Raw genomic sequence first — 18,495 nt, 5'->3', positions numbered from 1 at the left:
GTCGACTTCGTCCCATATACCCGACGTTGTTCTCCGCTGCGTTGTTGATGGCTGCTTTAACTGTGTTCCAGCAGTCCTCTAGAGGGGCCCCATCGAGCTCACCCTCTTCCGGCAACGCTGCCTCAAGATGCTGCGCGTATGCATTGGCGACATCAGGTTGCTTCAGTCGCTCTAGGTCGTACCGCGGCGGTCGTCGGTACCGAACATGTTGATGACGGATAGTTTTGGGCGCAGTTTAACCATCACCAGATAGTGGTCAGAGTCGATGTTAGCGCCACGATATGTCCTGACGTCGATAATGTCGAAGAAGTGCCGTTCATAAATCAGAACGTGGTCGATTTGTGATTCTGTCTGCAGTGGTGATCTCCAGGTGTACCGATATGGGCGGCTGTGTTGGAAGTAGGTGCTGTGAATGGTCATATTCTTGGAGGCGGCGAAATCAATTAGTCGTAGGCCGTTTTCTTTCGTCAGCCGGTGAGCGCTGAACTTCCCAATAGTCGGTCTAAACTCCTCCTCTTGGCCAACCTGAGCCTTCAAATCTCCTATGATGATTTTGACGTCGTGGCTTGGGCAGCTGTCGTACTCACGTTCCAGCTGCGCGTAGAATGCGTCCTTATCATCATCAGTGCTTCCGGCGTGTGGGCTATGGGCGTTGATTATGCTGAAGTTGAAGAACCGGTCTTTGATCCTCAACCTGCACATTCTTTCATTGATCGGCCACCACCCGATCGCGCACCTTTGCATATCTCCCATCACTATGAAAGCTGTTCCCAGCTCGTATGTGTTGCCGTAGCTCTGGTAGATGGTATGATTACCTCTAAACGTTCGCACCATTGATCCCTTCCAACAAACCTCCTGCAGTGCTACGATGCCGAATCCACGGTCCTTGAGCACATCGGCGAGTATGCGTGTGCTCCCGATGAAGTTGAGAGATTTGCAGTTCCACGAACCTTTTCGTTGCAGTGGTTCCGGTCCGTACTCTCTTGTTGATTGTTCGTTGCTTATGTTTTTTAAAGCTGGCATGCGAGGCCTGACACCAAACCCCCTAAATTTCCGGAAAACCCTTCCTCCTTATTCCCGGTGGACCATGCTGCACAGTTTCACTTAGAGTCCCTCGCTGGCACTCGGACGATGATCAGCTGCCCCTAACATGGAGAACAGACGCTGTTGTGAGTCGATCCTGACATGGAGAACAGACGCTCAGTAAGATTTGCACCTCCGGAGATGAGCAAACCCCCCTTCCCTGTCAGCATACGACCATAGTTCCCACCGGGGTTGGTTACCCGATCTTCCCTAAGGTTGCTCGTATCCCGGTCAGCACCACGGGGAGGTAGGGATAGGAGTTGCTGGGTAAGAGGCTAAGGACCGCGAGATGGGGTCTATTTTATTCCTTCAGGTACGCGAAGTACCAATGGTACGCTTTACCCAGCATTTGCCGTGCCAAAATGGTGTTAGTCGGCGGCATAAGATTTGGGAGAGTACCTTGTAGGCGGCGTTCAGCAATGTGATTGCGCGGTAGTTGCTACAATCCAGCTTATCGCCCTTTTTGTAGAAGGGACACACGACACCTTCCATCCACTCCTGCGGCAGAGCCTCATCCTCCCAGACCTTGGTAATTACCTAGTGTAGCGCTCTAGTCAGTGCCTCACTACCGTGTTTAAACAGCTCTCCTGGTAGTTGGTCAATTCCGGAGGCTTTGTTGGTTTTCAGCCGGCCGATCTCCTCCTGGATTTCCTGGAGATTTGGAGCCGGAAGTCGCATGCCCTGCGCGCGTGCTCCTAGGTTCATTACCATACCGCCACCGTTGTATACCACACCGCCATTCAGGCGCTCTTCGTAGAGCTGCTGCCACCTTTGGATCACCTCACGCTCGTTCGTAAGAAGATTCCCGTTTATGTCCTAACACATATCGGGCTGTAGCACGTGGCCCTTACGTGAACGGTTTAACTTCTTATAGAACTTTCGTGCGTTATTAGCGCGGTACAGTTGCTCCGTCTCTTCACGGTCTGGCGGCTGGCGCTTTTTCCTCCGAAAAATCGAGTTTTTTCTGTTCGGCGCCCGTTTGAATGGTTGCGGCAATCTCGCCCATGCTGCATTCTTCTCTTCAACTAACTGTTCACATTCGCCGTCATACCGTCATATTCGTGCCTAGTGCAGCGGTTGCGGTGCTTCCAATGGCGGATCGAAGATCTCTCCAGCCATCTTCAAAAGACGCTGCGCCTAGCTGCTCTTCCGTTGGGAGTGCCACTTCTAGCTGCTGCGCGTAGTCTTGGGCTAGTCTACCGTCTTGTAGCCGCCCAATGTTTAGCCGCGGCGGACGACTCCAACGCGTGTTGTACACCGTCGAGAGTTTTGAGCGCAGACATACTGCAACGAGAGTCTCTTGATTAGGTGATTTCCATGTGGCCTTGTGGATATTCTTGCGGGGGAAGAAAGTTCTTCGGACTACCATTCCGCGGAAGGCTGCAAAGTTTATGCATCGTTGGCCGTTGTCGTTCGATACGGTATGCAGACTATCCGGTCCGATGACCGGTCTATACATTTCCTCCCTTTCATGTAACCGATAACGATTTTGACGTCCCGCAGTGGGCATCCATCGTATGTCTGCTCCTGCTGTGCATAGAACGCTTCTTTCTCGTCGTCGGGTCTCCCTTCGTGTGGGCAGTGCACGTTGATGATGCTATAGTTGAAGAATCGGACTTTTATCCTCAGCTTGCACATCCTTGCGTTGATTGGCTGCCACCCAATCACGCGTTAGGGCATCTTTCCCATTTTCATCGGCACCCCTTAATTGGTAGGCGACGCGGGCCAAAAGTTGCAGCGATGCGCTGGTAGAAAATGGTGGCGGCGGCGGTGCTTAAAAATTGTCGACGCCGCAGCGCACATTGGCGGAATCCCGGACAAAACCTCATTTTGTTTCATTTGTTTAGCAAAGCTCATTTTTTTAATTTCACAGATATATTAAATGAACTGGTACCAAAATTTGATTATTGTAGCTTGTAAATTTAATTTTTGGTAGATTATCGAAGGTAATGATGTAAAGCGTCTCCCGAACAAATATGTACGTATGGTAACTGAAAATTTGACTACACTTTTTTCGGAACGAACTGGTATCATTTATTAAAATCTATTTTTTGTCTACTTTCCGGTGGTTGGTGTTCTTCTGGAAGGAGATTCTCTACTCATCCCGTGGATTCGCAAAGTGTCTTTGTCTTTGCTTATAGAACTACCCATTGTTGGCCCTTCATACAGGAGTTTGATGAAATACAAATAATAATATAATCATGATCAAATCGTTTGTCAGATATGGCCAGTGCTAGCGGCAGGTGCCTTGTTACAATCATCATCATCATCTCACTTTCCGGTGGTTGGTGTGGTGATTTGCGCCTAGCTGCGCCAAAGGTGTAAATTGGATGTTTCAATCTTAGAATGAGGACGCTGTTACTGCTTCAGATCATAAGGCATGGGCTTCAAGAAGTACTTGAGTAGCATAGTATACGTCGGAAACCTCAAAATGAATTTAGCGTTTTAAAATTACTCTTTGTTGATAAATTCGAGCAACATATTAGGTTTTTTCCGGCATTTGAATGGGGGGCCGCCACTGTGCGGGATGGCGCGGAATTGCCCAACCAACAGGATAAGATCACTTCTCGTCCTTTTTGCAGAGTAATCATTCGAATCCGAGTTCATCCGTAAAACAAAACAGCTATCGTTGTGTGGGACTTCTTTGACTTCAAAAATCGGTTGTGGAATTTTTATTTTATGTATGCTAATTATAATTGATTAGTACCTAATATGTAGTATCGTACCATGCACCGTTAAGTTACTAAATCTTCTTGATGGTACGCTTTTCAAAGAACGTGCAAAAAAAGCACGCGACAATCGACATCGCCCATGTGTCATTGACACCAATGATGAATAATCCGCTCCGCCTAATTTTGAATATGGCTTGCCACCAATGTGAATAATCAAGAAGCACATTATCGATGCACCCCTAACTAATATTATTCTCTCCTTGTTTTTTGCAGCAAGTGCAAAACAATGTCACCTCCAAAAAGAACAAAGCCGCCAAGTCTGTCAAAACGCAGCGAACGAGCGCAACCACAGTGTGCTGTAGTTTCCTGCTGGCCACATTCCTGCTGTTCGGTCTAACCGGTGGCCTCATTGGCTTTGACACCTACCAGGCTGGTGGTAATTTCGAGAAATCCCACACCGGACAGCTGCTGAAGCAGGCTGGCCTGCTTCCGGCGGTGCAGGACGCGTGGACATGTACGCTGAAGTACAGTGCGCGAGGCTACAAGTGGTCCGAGGAGCACGTTCCCGTCTACTACGGGCAGGCGAAAAAGGTACATACGTTCGGTTGTTTTCGATTGCAGTTAAGAATGTTTGTATTTATTCAATTTGTTTTCTCTTTGCTACAACGCAGACCGTTGGACCCTACGTAGAATTTTCGATAGACTTCAGCAAAGTTCTATGGAATGGGGCCAAGAAGGGCTTTGGCAACGTGAAACTGCTAGTTGAGCAGAAAACTCCAGTGGTGGCGGAATTTGTAAGTATATACTTTTTAGCTATCAAATAATTTGGAATCGTATTCATGTGTTATGCTTTTATTATCATCGACAGGTCGAGCAGTACGCCCCAGGGCTACCGAAGAAGGTTGGTGACTTTGCTTGCTCGACGTGGACCACCGTCAGCACGTTTACGGTCAAAACCTACAACCAGAGCTGCGAGTTCTTCAAAACTAAGGTGTTTGTGTAAGTGTGATTAGTCGCTTGCTGTTTGTAATAACGTCATGTTTGTTACTATGCTTTCGCCTAGTTTGGGTTGTGATGCATTAATACTTATTTCTAGGGTGGGTGTACCAATTGTCGCCATACATAAGAACAACTATTTTTAAAAAAATAAGTAAAAGGCATGTGGGTGGACTTTATATATCAAGCGAAAGATTTTACTTTCTGCTCCTTAGTACAGCTGTGAAAACCACAATAAAATTTGTTATTATCCTCAAAATTGATTAATCCATAATAGGAACGCATGCACCAGTTGTGGCACTATTCTTAATTTTGATTCCTTATTTGGCAAATCCCATTGTTTTCTTATGGGACTGGCCAAATAGGGACCACTAGTGCCACAACTGGTGCAAAGGACGTCAAAAATTAAGCAAAATCAATTTTTACAATTATGCTATGCTTGTTTGGGAGGAAATCAAAGGTGTTATCGTATCATATGAATATGCTTTATCGATTTGAACTTGGTTTGCGGTGATTTGATTGGCCATTTGGCATATAAAGCACTAGTGCGACAACTGGTGCTATAGCCACAACTGGTACACCTAGCCTATATGGGTTTTTTACCTTTATCATCTTCTTAGATTAATTTCAATACATTGAACACCCATGATCAGTTCTTTCTCGATTTCAATTCATGTATTGGAATCAATTTATTACTACCGGTGTCAGTGCATTATCTATGCTAAAGATCTATACATTCGCTCTACCCATAGATGCACGTCACTAGTCCATGGAGAGAGTTGTGCGCCGGTCTAGAAATCGTCGGCGGCGGCGTTTTCGTCATCACGCCGAAAGTCATTTTAGTCGGCGGCGTGAATCGGTGTAACATTTTTTTTATTAGTTTGAACTCTCGAAGAAAATCGCGATTTTCCGGACTTCTCGGAGAAAATTTAATGCAGTTTTCCGGAAAAATATTTAGAGACGTTTTTTGGAATTCTTAATTTATCAGGCGTTTGCGCGAATAATTTTTGGAATTTCCCCTTGATTTTTTTTTTCAATTTTCCCTAAAAATTCTAAGAAAACTTACCCAGTGAAGTACTAATGGATTTCCACTGGAGATTCCTTTGAAATTCCACTAGAATAGCGGTTCTCAACCTGGGGTACCTTCGCTGGACCCAGGGTGTAACTTGGCCGTGTAAAGCCGTTTTTTTTTACAAAACATGCATTGCGATTAGTAAATCAAAGCCAACTGAATTATGCTCTACACAATCAGCAAAGTGTATGAAGGGCTGCGGAACGAGAATTATTATTATTGTCTTTATTTAGGAGGCTTTCAGCCCTTGGCTGGCTCACCTCTGGCGAAACAAGAAATCAAAAGGACAAAACGTCGAACGCAAGATTTTAAAAATTTCAATGCAATCTACCTGATCGAAACAAAATGTTGAATAATATGTTAAGAATATGCTGCTGAGCTAACATTTATAATCTTTTTTTTTTTTTTTTTTTTTTAACGAAGGTAATGGAAATCTGCAAACAGACACCTGGGGAGGCGAACCCAGGTAGTGTGGGGATGGGATCACCACTCCCGACCCACTAAAACCAACTCCTTCCTCTCCAGTCATGCCCCCGGCCCGCAATTAAGCAATACTTCGGGGGATGACTATTGGGCATTGCGCCCCCTCCATGACGTGCACAAGTGCACGTATGCGCCTCAACTCTTCGACACTCCCCATGCAACACATTTGCACAAGACATACTGGCACCACATGTGCCCCAACACTCACCTGCCTATGCCGCTTGAATGACTGCAAGGGAAGACCAGGTACCCCAATGCCGCCATCTCACAACATAGACAGTCCTCATTCAGTATGGTGCTCACCCGGTCCTGCAACAGAATGGCACCACTTGTCTACCAAGCCGGAGGCGACCCTAGGTTGGTGGCTCCTATGCCGCTCCTACCTCAGCTACGAGGCAGACCCTTTCATGTCTCCTATTTCTGAGGTGCCGCAGAGGCATCAACCCCCCGACACTCCTGCCAGTCATAGCGAGACTTTCGTGTCCCCTACTTCTGAGGTGCCGCAGAGGTATCTGCCCCCGACACTCCTGCCAGGCCTAGCGAGACATCACTCATTCCGTCCCTGACAGCCGGATCACACTACTGCCTAAGCAGCCACTCTGACCATACGTACCATGCGAGTCTGACTTGTGTGCTCGCTCATACATTCAGTCCCGATCGCTTGCACCACTTGTGCACCACTCTCTTTGACATTCAGTCACTCACTCAGTGGGGGTTGTAATACCTCCATCTCCCATTTTTATCCACTCTGTGCACCTCCTGTGCATCGTTTGGGCGTGGAACACCCGGCACGTCAAGCGTGCCTAACACTCACCTACCCAGGCTTTGATCCTACCAATAAGTCCCCGTTAGGTACTTTGCTGGCAGCACCCACCCATTGACATTTCGAAGCCCAGGTAGTCCTCAGCCAGTGTGGTGGTCTCCCCATCCTGGAACGGGGTCGCACCACTTACCTTACATGTCTCCGATTTCTGAGGTGCCGCAGAAGCATCAACCCCCCGACACTCCTGCCAGACGCAGCGAGACTTTCGTGTCCCCTACTTCTGAGGTGCCGCAGAGGTATCTGCCCCCCGACACTCCTGCCAGGCCTCACCAGACTTCAGTCATTCTAACACTACCGACCATGCGTACCATGCGAATTTCACTTGTGTGCTCACCCATACAATCGGTCCCTCACTATGTGGGGGTATTACGAGTAATACCCCCAACTCCCATTCGCTTGCACCACATGTGCACCACTTGGGGTGTGTGGGAACCACCCACTACTACCCGCTTGCCGCCGAAGCAGCCCTCACTCTGTGGAACCTCCACAGGCTCCGTTAACGACCTGGATAATTGTTTCACCCCCCAGGTCATTCATCACTTCGGCACGGGTCGCCTGACACCTTGGGATTCGGGGTTAGGGGCTTGTATGCTTTAAGCGGCACACGGTCGCTTGATAGGGTTTGCTGGCGGATATGTGGTTTTTGGGAGGGAATTAACAGCGCCCCCTGTTAACCCCACCACCTCCTAGGCAGAACCCCCTGACGCACAGACGGCTGGGGAGGGGGCGTCAAGCCCTTGGACATAGTCCCTGCTGCTCGCATTTATAATCTAGAGGTTCGGAAGCCACCGTTTGAGAGGCATGAACTTTTTTTTTCGAAAGGCTCGGGTGCTTCGATGCAAAAGGCTTAGAAGCATCCTTTTACCCTTTTCGGATATTTTCTTCCAAGCAGCTTGAAAGCTTCCTTTCAAGATGCTTGTAAGCCTCCTTTCAAGATGCTTAGGAACTCGGAAGCCTACTTCCAAGAGGCTCGTAAGGTTCCTTTCAAGTAGTTCGGAAGCCTCTTCCAAGAAGCTCGGAAATCTTCTTTCAAGAGGAGAAGCCTTCTTTTAATTGGCTCGAAAGCTGTCATTTGAGAGGCTCGGAAGCCTCTCTTCAAGATGCTCAGAATTATTATTTATTCAGACTAAGGCCGAAGTGGCCTGTGCGGTATATAAGAGTCTTCTCCATTCGGCTCGGTCCATGGCTACACGTCGCCAACCACGCAGTCTACGGAGGGTCCGCAAGTCATCTTTTACCTGATCGATCCAGCTTGCCCGCTGTGAACCTCGTCTTCTTGTTCCCGTCGGAACGTTGTCGGGAACCATTTTCACCGGATTACCGTCCGACATTTTGGCTACGTGTCCGGCCCACCGCAGTCTTCCGATTTTCGCGGTGTGAACGATGGATGGTTCTCCCAACAGCTGATGCAACTCTTGGTTCATTCGCCTCCTCCACGTACCGTCCGCCATCTGCACCCCACCATAGATGGTACGCAGCACTTTCCTTTCGAAAACTTCAAGTGCGCGTTGGTCCTCCACGAGCATCGTCCAGGTCTCGTGTCCGTAGAGTAGATTGTCAGTTTGGTACGGCGGCGAACTCTATTCGATCGGAGCGTCTTGCGGAGTCCAAAGTACGTACGATTTCCAGCCACTATGCTTCTCCGAATTTCTCTGCTGGTGTCATTTTCGGCAGTCACCAGTGAGCCCAAGTACACAAATTCTTCTACCACCTTGATTTCGTCACCACCGATGCAAACTCGCGGTGGGTGGCTCACATTGTCGTCTCTTGAACCTCTTCCTATCATGTACTTCGTCTTGGACGTGTTGATGACTAGTCCGATCCGCTTAGCTTCCCACTTCAGTCTGATGTAGGCTTCCTCCATCTCCTCAAAGTTACGTGCCATAATATCTATGTCGTCGGCGAAGCCCAATAGCTGAACGGACTTATTGAAAATTGTACCACTCGTGTTAATCCCTGCTCTTCGTATTACCCCTTCCAAAGCGATGTTGAATAGCAGACACGAAAGACCATCACCTTGCCGTAACACTCTGCGGGTTTCGAAGGGACTCGAGAATGCCCCTGAAACTCGAACTACGCACATCACCCGATCCATTGTCGTGTCAGTTTATCCGGAAAACCGTGTTCGTGCATTAGCTGCCATAGCTGGTCCCGATCGATTGTATCATATGCGGCTTTGAAGTCGATGAATAGATGGTGTGTGGGCACGTTGTATTCGCGGCATTTCTGCAGTACTTGGCGAAGGGCGAACACCTGGTCCGTGGTGGAGCGTTCGCCCATAAAACCCGCCTGGTACTGCCCCACGAACTCCCTTGCAGTTGGTGCTAGTCGACGGCATAAAATTTGGGAAAGTACCTTGTAGGCGGCGTTCAGCAATGTGATTGCGCGGTAGTTGCTACAATCTAGCTTATCGCCCTTTTTGTAGATGGGACACACGACACCTTCCATCCACTCCTGCGGCAAAACTTCCTCCTCCCAAATCTTGGTAATGACCCAGTGCAGCGCTCTAGCCAGTGCCTCACCACCGTGTTTAAATAGCTCTCCCGGTAGTTGGTCAACCCCAGGGGCTTTGTTGAAGATGCTCAGAAGCATCTTCCCAATAGGCGTGGAAGCCCTTTTTCAAGAGATTTAAAACCTCATTTCAAAAGGCTCGGATGCCTTTCATAAAAGGGCTTGGAATTATTCTTTCAAGAGGCTTGGAAGCCTACTTTTAAGAGGCTCAGAGGCATCCTTTCAAGATGCTTAGAAGCCTCTGTTACGGTTTGTTTTATTTTGTTCGAACATTTGTTAATATTCGAATGAGTCTGAGTTATTTGTGTTAGATTGCGCCAATTTTGTTTGTTGATTCTGTGTCTGGATTCAAGTATAAAGCCCTAAAGTAGGCAATGAAATGTTAAGTAGTGATTTGCTCCCGACACAGACATCAAATCGTTGATGCCAGATGGCATTAATTGATTCGAGGTGCCCAAATAGGATAAGAAACCTACACAAAAGCTCAGCTATGAATTCAGCCTGCCTTTCAAGAGGCTCGGAAGCCTCCTTACAAAAGGCTCGAAAGCCTCGGGAATGGACACATACTTAAGAAAGACAGGACACATACTTAAGAAAGATGCAGAGAACACTACGACCTCTCATAGGTTTTGGGATTGTGTGTAAGGTTATAACAGTAGGAATCGTTTTGGTAGAATGTGAAAATGAACCCACGACCTCCTGCTTATAAGGCAGCAGCGGTATTCACTAAACCACCGAGATCGTCCTCTCTGCCTAATATTTCGCTTGTAAAACTTTTATTACAGTAACTTATTGCAATAATGATTGAAATTGATTATCATTTAGTATGTAAAGAAAACTAGGGTTTCAATGTTTTAAATATTAGACTTCGAGCAGCATGGTAAAGATGTGTAAAAAATGTCAAAAATCAGCTTGTGAAATGATTTTTTGACTAATAAGTTAAACTCCAACTAAATGATCGGAACAATTGTCTGGTCAATTTAATATGGACAAAAAATGCACAATAACACCGCGCAAAAAGAAGTTTTATTGGTTTTTTGATAATAAAGGAGGCTGGAAATAAAGAAAGAGGCACTAATTCTTAAAATCGAAAAATTCAACAGTTTTCTTGAAGAATTTTCTATTTATTTACTTACTTATGGATCCTGTACACCTCCGGTGGTGCAAAGGGCCGACTTGAAAGTTCTCCATCCTGAGCGTTGCATGGCTATCGCTTTAACCTGTTGCCAGGTTAGATTTCAGTCGACTTCTTTTATTTCTTTTTTGAGGCTTCGCCGCCATGAGCCTCTGGGTCTGCCTCTGCTGCGATGTCCCACTGGTCTAATGCTTGTTTACAAATTTCGTTTCCGCCCCTACGTAGAGTGTGTCCGATCCAGCGCCACTTCCGATCCCGAATTTCTGTTGCTATCGGCCTCTGGTGACAACGACGATGGAGCTCGTTGTTTGAGTTATATACCGCAGGTATCTGTTGATGAACATCTGCAGCCGTTGAGTGTTCTCCACTGATACACACCATGTTTCGCTAGCGTATAACAGCACAGATTTCACGTTAGAATTGAAAATTCGTATTTTGGTGCGTTCATCTTGTCGATCTTGGTACCGCCGCCTGACGCCATTTGGCTACCAAGATATTGGAAGCTTTCAACATTCTCCACTGGTTGCCCGGCTACTGTGAAACTGAAAGGAGTCACCGTGTTTACATCCAACGATTTGGTTTTGTTGACGTTGATGACTAAACCTGCCGAAGAGGAGCGCTCGGCAAGGTCGTTGAGCTTACTCTGCATATCAGAGCGCCGTTGCGCGAGGAGTGCAACGTCATCAGCCAATTCGAAGTCATTTAGGTGCTCCATGGTCACGGCCAATCGCATCTACCAGAATCTCGTCGATTACGATGAGGAGCAGTAACGGTGATAGAATACATCCTTGCCTCGCACCAGCTACGACCCGGATAGGGTCGGACAGGACCCCATTGTGCAGCACTCTACACGAAAAGGCCTCGTACTGTGCTTCGATGAGGCCGATGATTTTCTCAGATACCCCCTTGCGTCTCAGGGCGCCCCACATATTCTCGTGATTGAGACGATCGAAAGCTTTTTCGTAGTCAATGAATACCAAGTAAAGGGACTCTTGGAATTCGCTGACCTGCTCCAGAATGATGCGGAGCGTGACAATATGGTCCACACAGGATCTTCCGGCACGGAATCCGGCCTGCTGCCGCCGGAGAGCCGCATCGATCTTCTCCTGAATCCGGGCTAGGATAACTTTCAATAGAGCTTTGAGAACGGTACACAGCAACATAATGCCTCGCCAGTTATCGCCTACAGTCAGGTCACCCTTTTTGGGCACCAGATACCTTGCATCTAGTCGACCTGGAAAGTTGCGGTGTCCCAGATATTACGAAATAAACGATGCAGTAGTTGAGCAGATGTCATGGGGTCAGCTTTGAGCATCTCGGGTGATATGCGATCGACCCCGAGGCTTTATTCGATTTCATGCTTAGGATCTGTCTCATTTGGATGATTAAACTCAAATTAAACTTAAAAGTGACAGTTCAATAATTATCGAATAACCCTGCTGGATGAGCAGGATTACTTTTGACAGATATCGAATCATTCTCGATCGATGTCTTATTGGAATTGCTGGGTAGCACGCAGCCATTCTTATGGCCGGGTGATTTTAAATTTTCGAACAGTCAGTTTTAAGTAAAATTAAATTTAATTCGGGAAATGAGACAGAGCCTTAGGATGGCTGTTTGAATCTCTAGCAGTGATGGAGCTTCGGTATTGACGCGTGTTATACGTCGAATCCTAGGCAGATCATGCCGAGGTGGTGATGGCCTGGCTGGCACTTGAAAAAGTTGTTCGAAGTGCTCGAACCAGCGTTTCAGCTGGTCAGTTGGGTCGGTCAATAACTGATCATTCACGTCTTTCACAGGCATCGTTGAATTCATCTTCGCCCCGCTTAAGCGTCGTGAGATATCGTAGAGGAGGCAAATGTCCCCGGTTTTTTCTATGAAGATAAAAAAATTATTATTTTCCCGATAAAACTTAAAAATCCCTCTTCAAATAATTAATTTTGAACAAGAGACGACGGAGACAGAGGAAGATACTAGAATTCGTTTCCACCTAACATTCTCCAATATCAATAATCAAACCGATAGCAACCCAACAATTGTTCATTGCTTTTGTACCACTCGTAGGGGAAAAGTGGGTAAAACCGACACCTTAAGCAACTTTACAGTTCCCCAATCTATAAAGCAATTTTTCGGTCTAGAAATTTCATACAAGCATACTTTGGCTCTTCATGCATCAGTCCATGAGGTCTCAGGACAATATTTCTTGATAGAATTTGATTTATGATGAAAACACGAACAGTCCATATTCCAGCCCAACCAGCTGGGGTGCGGGTAAGATCGACACCACATGAGGGTAAAACCGACACATCAAGTCGTTATGGAATTGTACATCAGAACAATTCTTAATGTTGTTACAACATAATTGGAAATGTTTAACAACATTCATTTTGATATTTGTGTATGAAATTCATGTTTAGGGGTCACACATAAATGACGGTTGAACAAAATTTTATATATTTAAAATCATCATCACATATCATATTTTATTTAGTTTCTTCAATGGGTCGGGTGAAAAATATATAGAGTATAAGATTGTTAGTAACAAATTTACTAACTACTGTAAATATTAATCTACATTTAAATTTCACTTATTTTAAAAAGCTGTTTGTAACGGAGATTTAAAATAAATGCCTATGGTGCAGTTATGACAAGAAATGAAAATGACTAGTTCCGTAGGTGACAAGCTACATTTTACAGGGGTGAAAATGGATCACGAAGATCAACACTAGAGAACGGATTGAATATATCTAAGAGTGAAATAAGCCTAAAAATACGATTCTTCTTTGAGCGCGATTGTTATCCGACCTGCAAGTTTTTCCTTGATGACTCAATATTACCCCCTAGACCTATTGTCACGCCCAATGATGAGATGGTATGGAATCAGTCTATGATTAAGTTATATTCCCTGGCGCCTCGTTTTTCAATACTTGAAATATGTTATGCGAATGATGAGTCTTATAATACAGAGGTATTTCATGATTCGATGGCAGGTGTCGAATTTACCCCAACTGATAACATAATAATGATGAGATACATGTGGATGTTCACAATTAGAAAAGTTAACTATTTTTCCACTACATACACAAAATGATGTTCAATTATGGAGCAGAGATGGATTAAATACTGAAAATCAACAAATAATTGCCGTAAAAGCTTATACACCGACGCCAAAAATTTAAATAATTCATCTCCTCAATGGTGATCAATGCTAATTGTCTGTTTATTGAGACTCTTACTCGTCTCCACCAGTTACAAAATGACTAGAAATACAAGAAATTAAACGTTTATTCAAAGTGTGTCGATATTCTGTTCGATAATCACTTGGAATTAGATATTTGAAGTGGTGTCGGTTTTACCCGCAGTGTCGGTTTTACCCACAATTCCCTACCAGTTTTTGTCATTATACATGGTTAAACCGTTCTTAACTTCATATGAAACTTTTTCTCGGCGCTTCTAACTCTATCTTAAAAATCAAGTTTTGTTGGTTTTACGCCCGTGCGTCGTTCGACTTCGTGCGGTGTTTTAGCATTATTCACCTGCATTCTGCAACTAACGACATCATTTTTAAAAAGCATTTTTCGGGTGATTAAACTAGGTTTAAACAAAATACTAAAAAACGCCCGGTCTTAATAGTACATCATTCTTATCTTCCCTCACCTCTCAATGCAGTGGTCAACTATCGCCGGAAAACTTGGGAAAAGCCTTCAACAGTACCCAACAGGCTGCTGCTCAGTACTATAGCTGGTTCCACGAAAAGGTGGATTTCTACGCCAAGGTCAAGTAAGCCCCAGCGCACTCGGTGCCCACCAGCGTTTCGTGTAAGTCAAGATCATCATGTTTCGGACGGAGACCTGGGAGTGTACACACAGAACATGGTGACAAGTGAGAAAAGTAATACGTTTTAGCAAAAAAAAAACCAACATCGGAAAATGCCCTATCCATCCAACAAAAGCCGACTGTCGCAATGTTGTTGCCCGCCGTCTTTCGCAGCCCTACAAAATGCTACGCTCAGTCGCACCATTAATCTGTATTTTGCGCGCTTCACTAACAACATGGCCACATCATCGTTGCGCGTCACACTGAAATCCCACTCGGTAGTAATGCATGGAAAAATTTTGGAAGCATAACGTGGATGATAGCGAGTTTTAAATGCTATAAATTTTCGCATAAAATGGGCTAGTGGTGTGTAATATGTTTATTGGCAATGACTTTATTCTTCGTTCTGATTCATTAATGTTTTCTATTCACGGACCAATATCAAAAACAGGTAGGGGATGCCATTCTCTACATGGAACCTAATATGGAACGGTGAGAAAAGTCCTTTCTTTACAAATCGTTTTTTTTCTTCTTTATTAAAGAGGCTTTCAGCCCTTCGGTGGTTCACCTCTGGTTGTTTACAAATCGTTTATACGCCAATAACCCATGTTACGCGAGATAAAGATTAAGAAATACTATGATTGAATACCTAACTGTAACATGTGTGAATGGTAAAGAAAAAGATTGATTATAGAACAAATAGTGTTTATATTATTTTTTGTTTTTCATGAGGTAATGATTCTCGTTTCGTTTTTTTCTTAATCGTAATTTGTATGAAAGGGATATCGCATTGTTCCCGATCTTCCGAACAGGAACGATGGCAATAATGTGTGATGTTACTAAATGTAAGCAGGATAGAACCGGGATGCCTACATTGGTGGATATTTGTGTAGCAGTGAATTATAAATTAAAACAAGGGACGGAGAAATAACCGTATTGGAGTTTTTTTTGGCGAATGTAGAAAAAGAAGGCAAAGGACAAATAAAACTAAACAATATTCAAGAAAGCAACAAAGTGAGCATTTTCTGTAAAAACAGTGGAGATCGTTTAAGTAAATCTGATAGACTCTTTTTTTAAATAATATTTTACTAATTTAATTTTTTGTTTAATGCTAAGTCTCCAGTAACTGTTTAATGATGATGAAGAAAATATAGAAATGATTCTAAATTAAGCATTTTGGTTGAGGCGATACACTTTTTGGTTGTTACCATTCGGTAGAAATGAAAGAAATCCAAGTTTCAGTCATCTAAACATCAGCATGTCAATTGAACTGTACTATTAATGCTCTCTTCTCCTACATATGTGCTAAGTACAGTATCCCCTCGCTCATGCGGTTCTCGTTAATCTAGTGACTTGTTAGTCTGAATCCTGCTAATTCAATTTTTTGGATTAAAAAAGTATCAACAAGGAAAACCTTCGCGTTAGAAGTCCACCATACAACACATTTTAAAATTCAGCTTCTGAAATGAGTTATTGACAAACTATTAAATGATCGAACGTAAATTATGTTAGTCTCAAGAAATTTCTAAAAAATACCATTTTTGGAACGAATGTTTCTTCGAAGGAAAAAAATTGCGCGAGAGAAAAAAAACATAAACATAAATTCAAGTCAAGATTTTCCGTGGTATTAATAGGCGAGTTAAGGCATTTTCTTATAAAAAAAAACTCTTATCAGAAGTTCTTTTAGAAGATTTACAATGTGTAAGTCGTGCGATAAGATGCGCGACTACAAAGCAAGACCATGCTGAAGGTGGCTGGGTTCGATTCCCGGTCCAGTCTAGGAATTTTCCTCGACTTCCCTGGGCATAATAGCATCATCGCACAAAATCATCGTGTTAGCCTCATAATCAGAGTTTGCAGAAATCGCTCTCATTAGATGACGAACAACGATAAAAGAGAGGCAAAAACTGTTTCGAATTATTAGAAGCCATGGTAGCAAGTTTATCAAATTTGTACAATGTACATATGAGGTATTATGAGTATGTCAATGGCGTACGTAGAAAGACGCAGGCCATTGACATACTCATTATACCTAATATATCCATGGATACTGCAGTATTTTGCGCTCGATAATGGCGGCCGAGTGAGTGCCTTTTTGACATTCATCTAATATAAACAAACAAACGATTGTCAAATATTTTCCATTGTGTACATTCAAGGATCTGGTAATTTTCTTATGCATTTTTTGTAATAATTTTATTCTATTTTTGCGATTACTGCAAGTTTACAAGAAATCTACTGCTTTAGTCTTTAGAAGACCTACCTTTGGCCCAAGAACCGCAAAGTTCCGTTTCGGAGGGAATCCGGCAGCAATCCCCAGACTGCTGGTTTAGAGCCAACGGCAGTCTGTGGGGTGGGTGCTCAAAACCTCTTTTGGAATTCCGGGTCTTAGGGCGTTCGGGAACTGTTTTGGATCATCACCTGCACTTCAGTTGCACGGGAACTTCATCCAGAATGTCCCATTCGAGACCCCAATAGTTCAAAATGTTTCCGGTTGGAACTTAAAAAAAAACTCTTTACTGCTCAACTCAACCGTCACCACAATGTGCTTTTCTTATGCACAAAAATGCGTATTCTCCTTTTTTGATGCTTCTCAAACGCCTTACCAAGCATTTGCCCCTCTCCCAAACCAACTACTTCTTTTCTCTTTATCCATTCAATTCAGTGGATCTCGTCACCGACTCGGTAGCCAAATAATTTAATCGCACCAGGAGCACCTAGCGACTGACTTTCCCGTGATCATGATTGTAAATTATTAATAGCAATTAGTGATCCCATGTTAACCAAATATCAAGCAAGGTGAATAATTGCAAAGAATATAGTTTTTATAAAACCGTTTGCTTCTAGGTTTAAAATGATACACTAGCTGTGAGTTTACAATTGATAAAAAAGGCCAATTTTACACAATTTCCTAGTTTCCTAGTTATCACGACTGTGGCTGCATGCATGTTTCGTTTCATAATACTAAAAATGGATTAGACATATATTTGTACCAATTCGAAATAATAGTCACAGTCCGAAATCAGAGCAACAATTACTTTCCAGAGTTTTCGACTGGTTTTATTTGGGACGAAAATGAATATATCACAGATATCAGCAAAAATGAGTTGATACAGGTATTATTGGTTTGTAGCAAACCAAATATAACATGGCTAACGATCATTAACTAAGCGTCACATAGTATACAGTCACTCTCAAAATTGAGCGTACAGCATGGATTAGATGAATATATTCGAAAATTCCTAAGGAAATTTGATTGTTGGCTCGGTTGTTTTTAATGCATTTCAATATTCATCCCTTCCTTCAATGTGTGCGTAAATAAAATGGTTGAAATTTTTTCTCTAAAGTTCATTTATTTGAAAATAATCTCAAAATACGCCTGTTAGATGTGACAAAATTGAGCGTACACTGAATTTTTTTCTATCAAATTTCTTATTATAAACACGATTAATGTATTTTAATATTGCTTTTTCATGATTATATTTTTTTATAATAAACATCCGCTACTTAAAGATTCAATATTTTGAAATTGAACCATGTTTTGGTCAAAATGGCGAACAAGTAAGATGTATAAACAATGCTATTTAACAATTCAATGCTGCTGGGCAAAATAGATGCTTTAAGATATGGATTTCACCGGCATCGTGTCTTATATATGATAGATAATCGAAATCGAGCGAGACATACGATAAATTTGGGAAAATTCAGTCCGTAAATGATGAAAACAGATGTAAACATACAGAGAAAACGACAAATGTTGGGAATGGCATATTTCAAATTAAGTATAACTTTTTTTAAAAGTCGATGTATAGGTAGCTTATAAGCTCAGGACACTCATGAATAATAATATTAATAAAAGAGCAGCACACGGATACATTATAAGATGTCATTTTATATTTGAAGA

At 43.6% G+C, this 18,495-nt stretch overlaps 1 protein-coding gene across 1 annotated transcript in view; it reads left to right on the top strand.

The window, feature by feature from the left end:
* Window positions 1-15,782, top strand: part of LOC134212474 (transmembrane protein 214) — an 81,963-nt gene extending 66,181 nt beyond the window's left edge. Inside the window, exons 5-8 of the mRNA XM_062690372.1 lie at window positions 4,029-4,346; window positions 4,427-4,549; window positions 4,624-4,754; window positions 14,445-15,782. Of these exons, the coding sequence (XP_062546356.1) occupies window positions 4,029-4,346; window positions 4,427-4,549; window positions 4,624-4,754; window positions 14,445-14,559 (687 nt within the window). The 3' untranslated portion in view covers window positions 14,560-15,782. The remainder of the gene's footprint in view (window positions 1-4,028; window positions 4,347-4,426; window positions 4,550-4,623; window positions 4,755-14,444) is intronic.
* The last annotated feature ends 2,713 nt before the right edge of the window (window positions 15,783-18,495 follow it).

The sequence above is a fragment of the Armigeres subalbatus genome, chromosome 2 (assembly GCF_024139115.2).
Source record: "Armigeres subalbatus isolate Guangzhou_Male chromosome 2, GZ_Asu_2, whole genome shotgun sequence".
Taxonomy (NCBI): domain Eukaryota; kingdom Metazoa; phylum Arthropoda; class Insecta; order Diptera; family Culicidae; genus Armigeres; species Armigeres subalbatus.
Note: the sequence above shows the minus strand (reverse complement) of the source record. Positions and strands in the feature narration are given on the sequence as shown.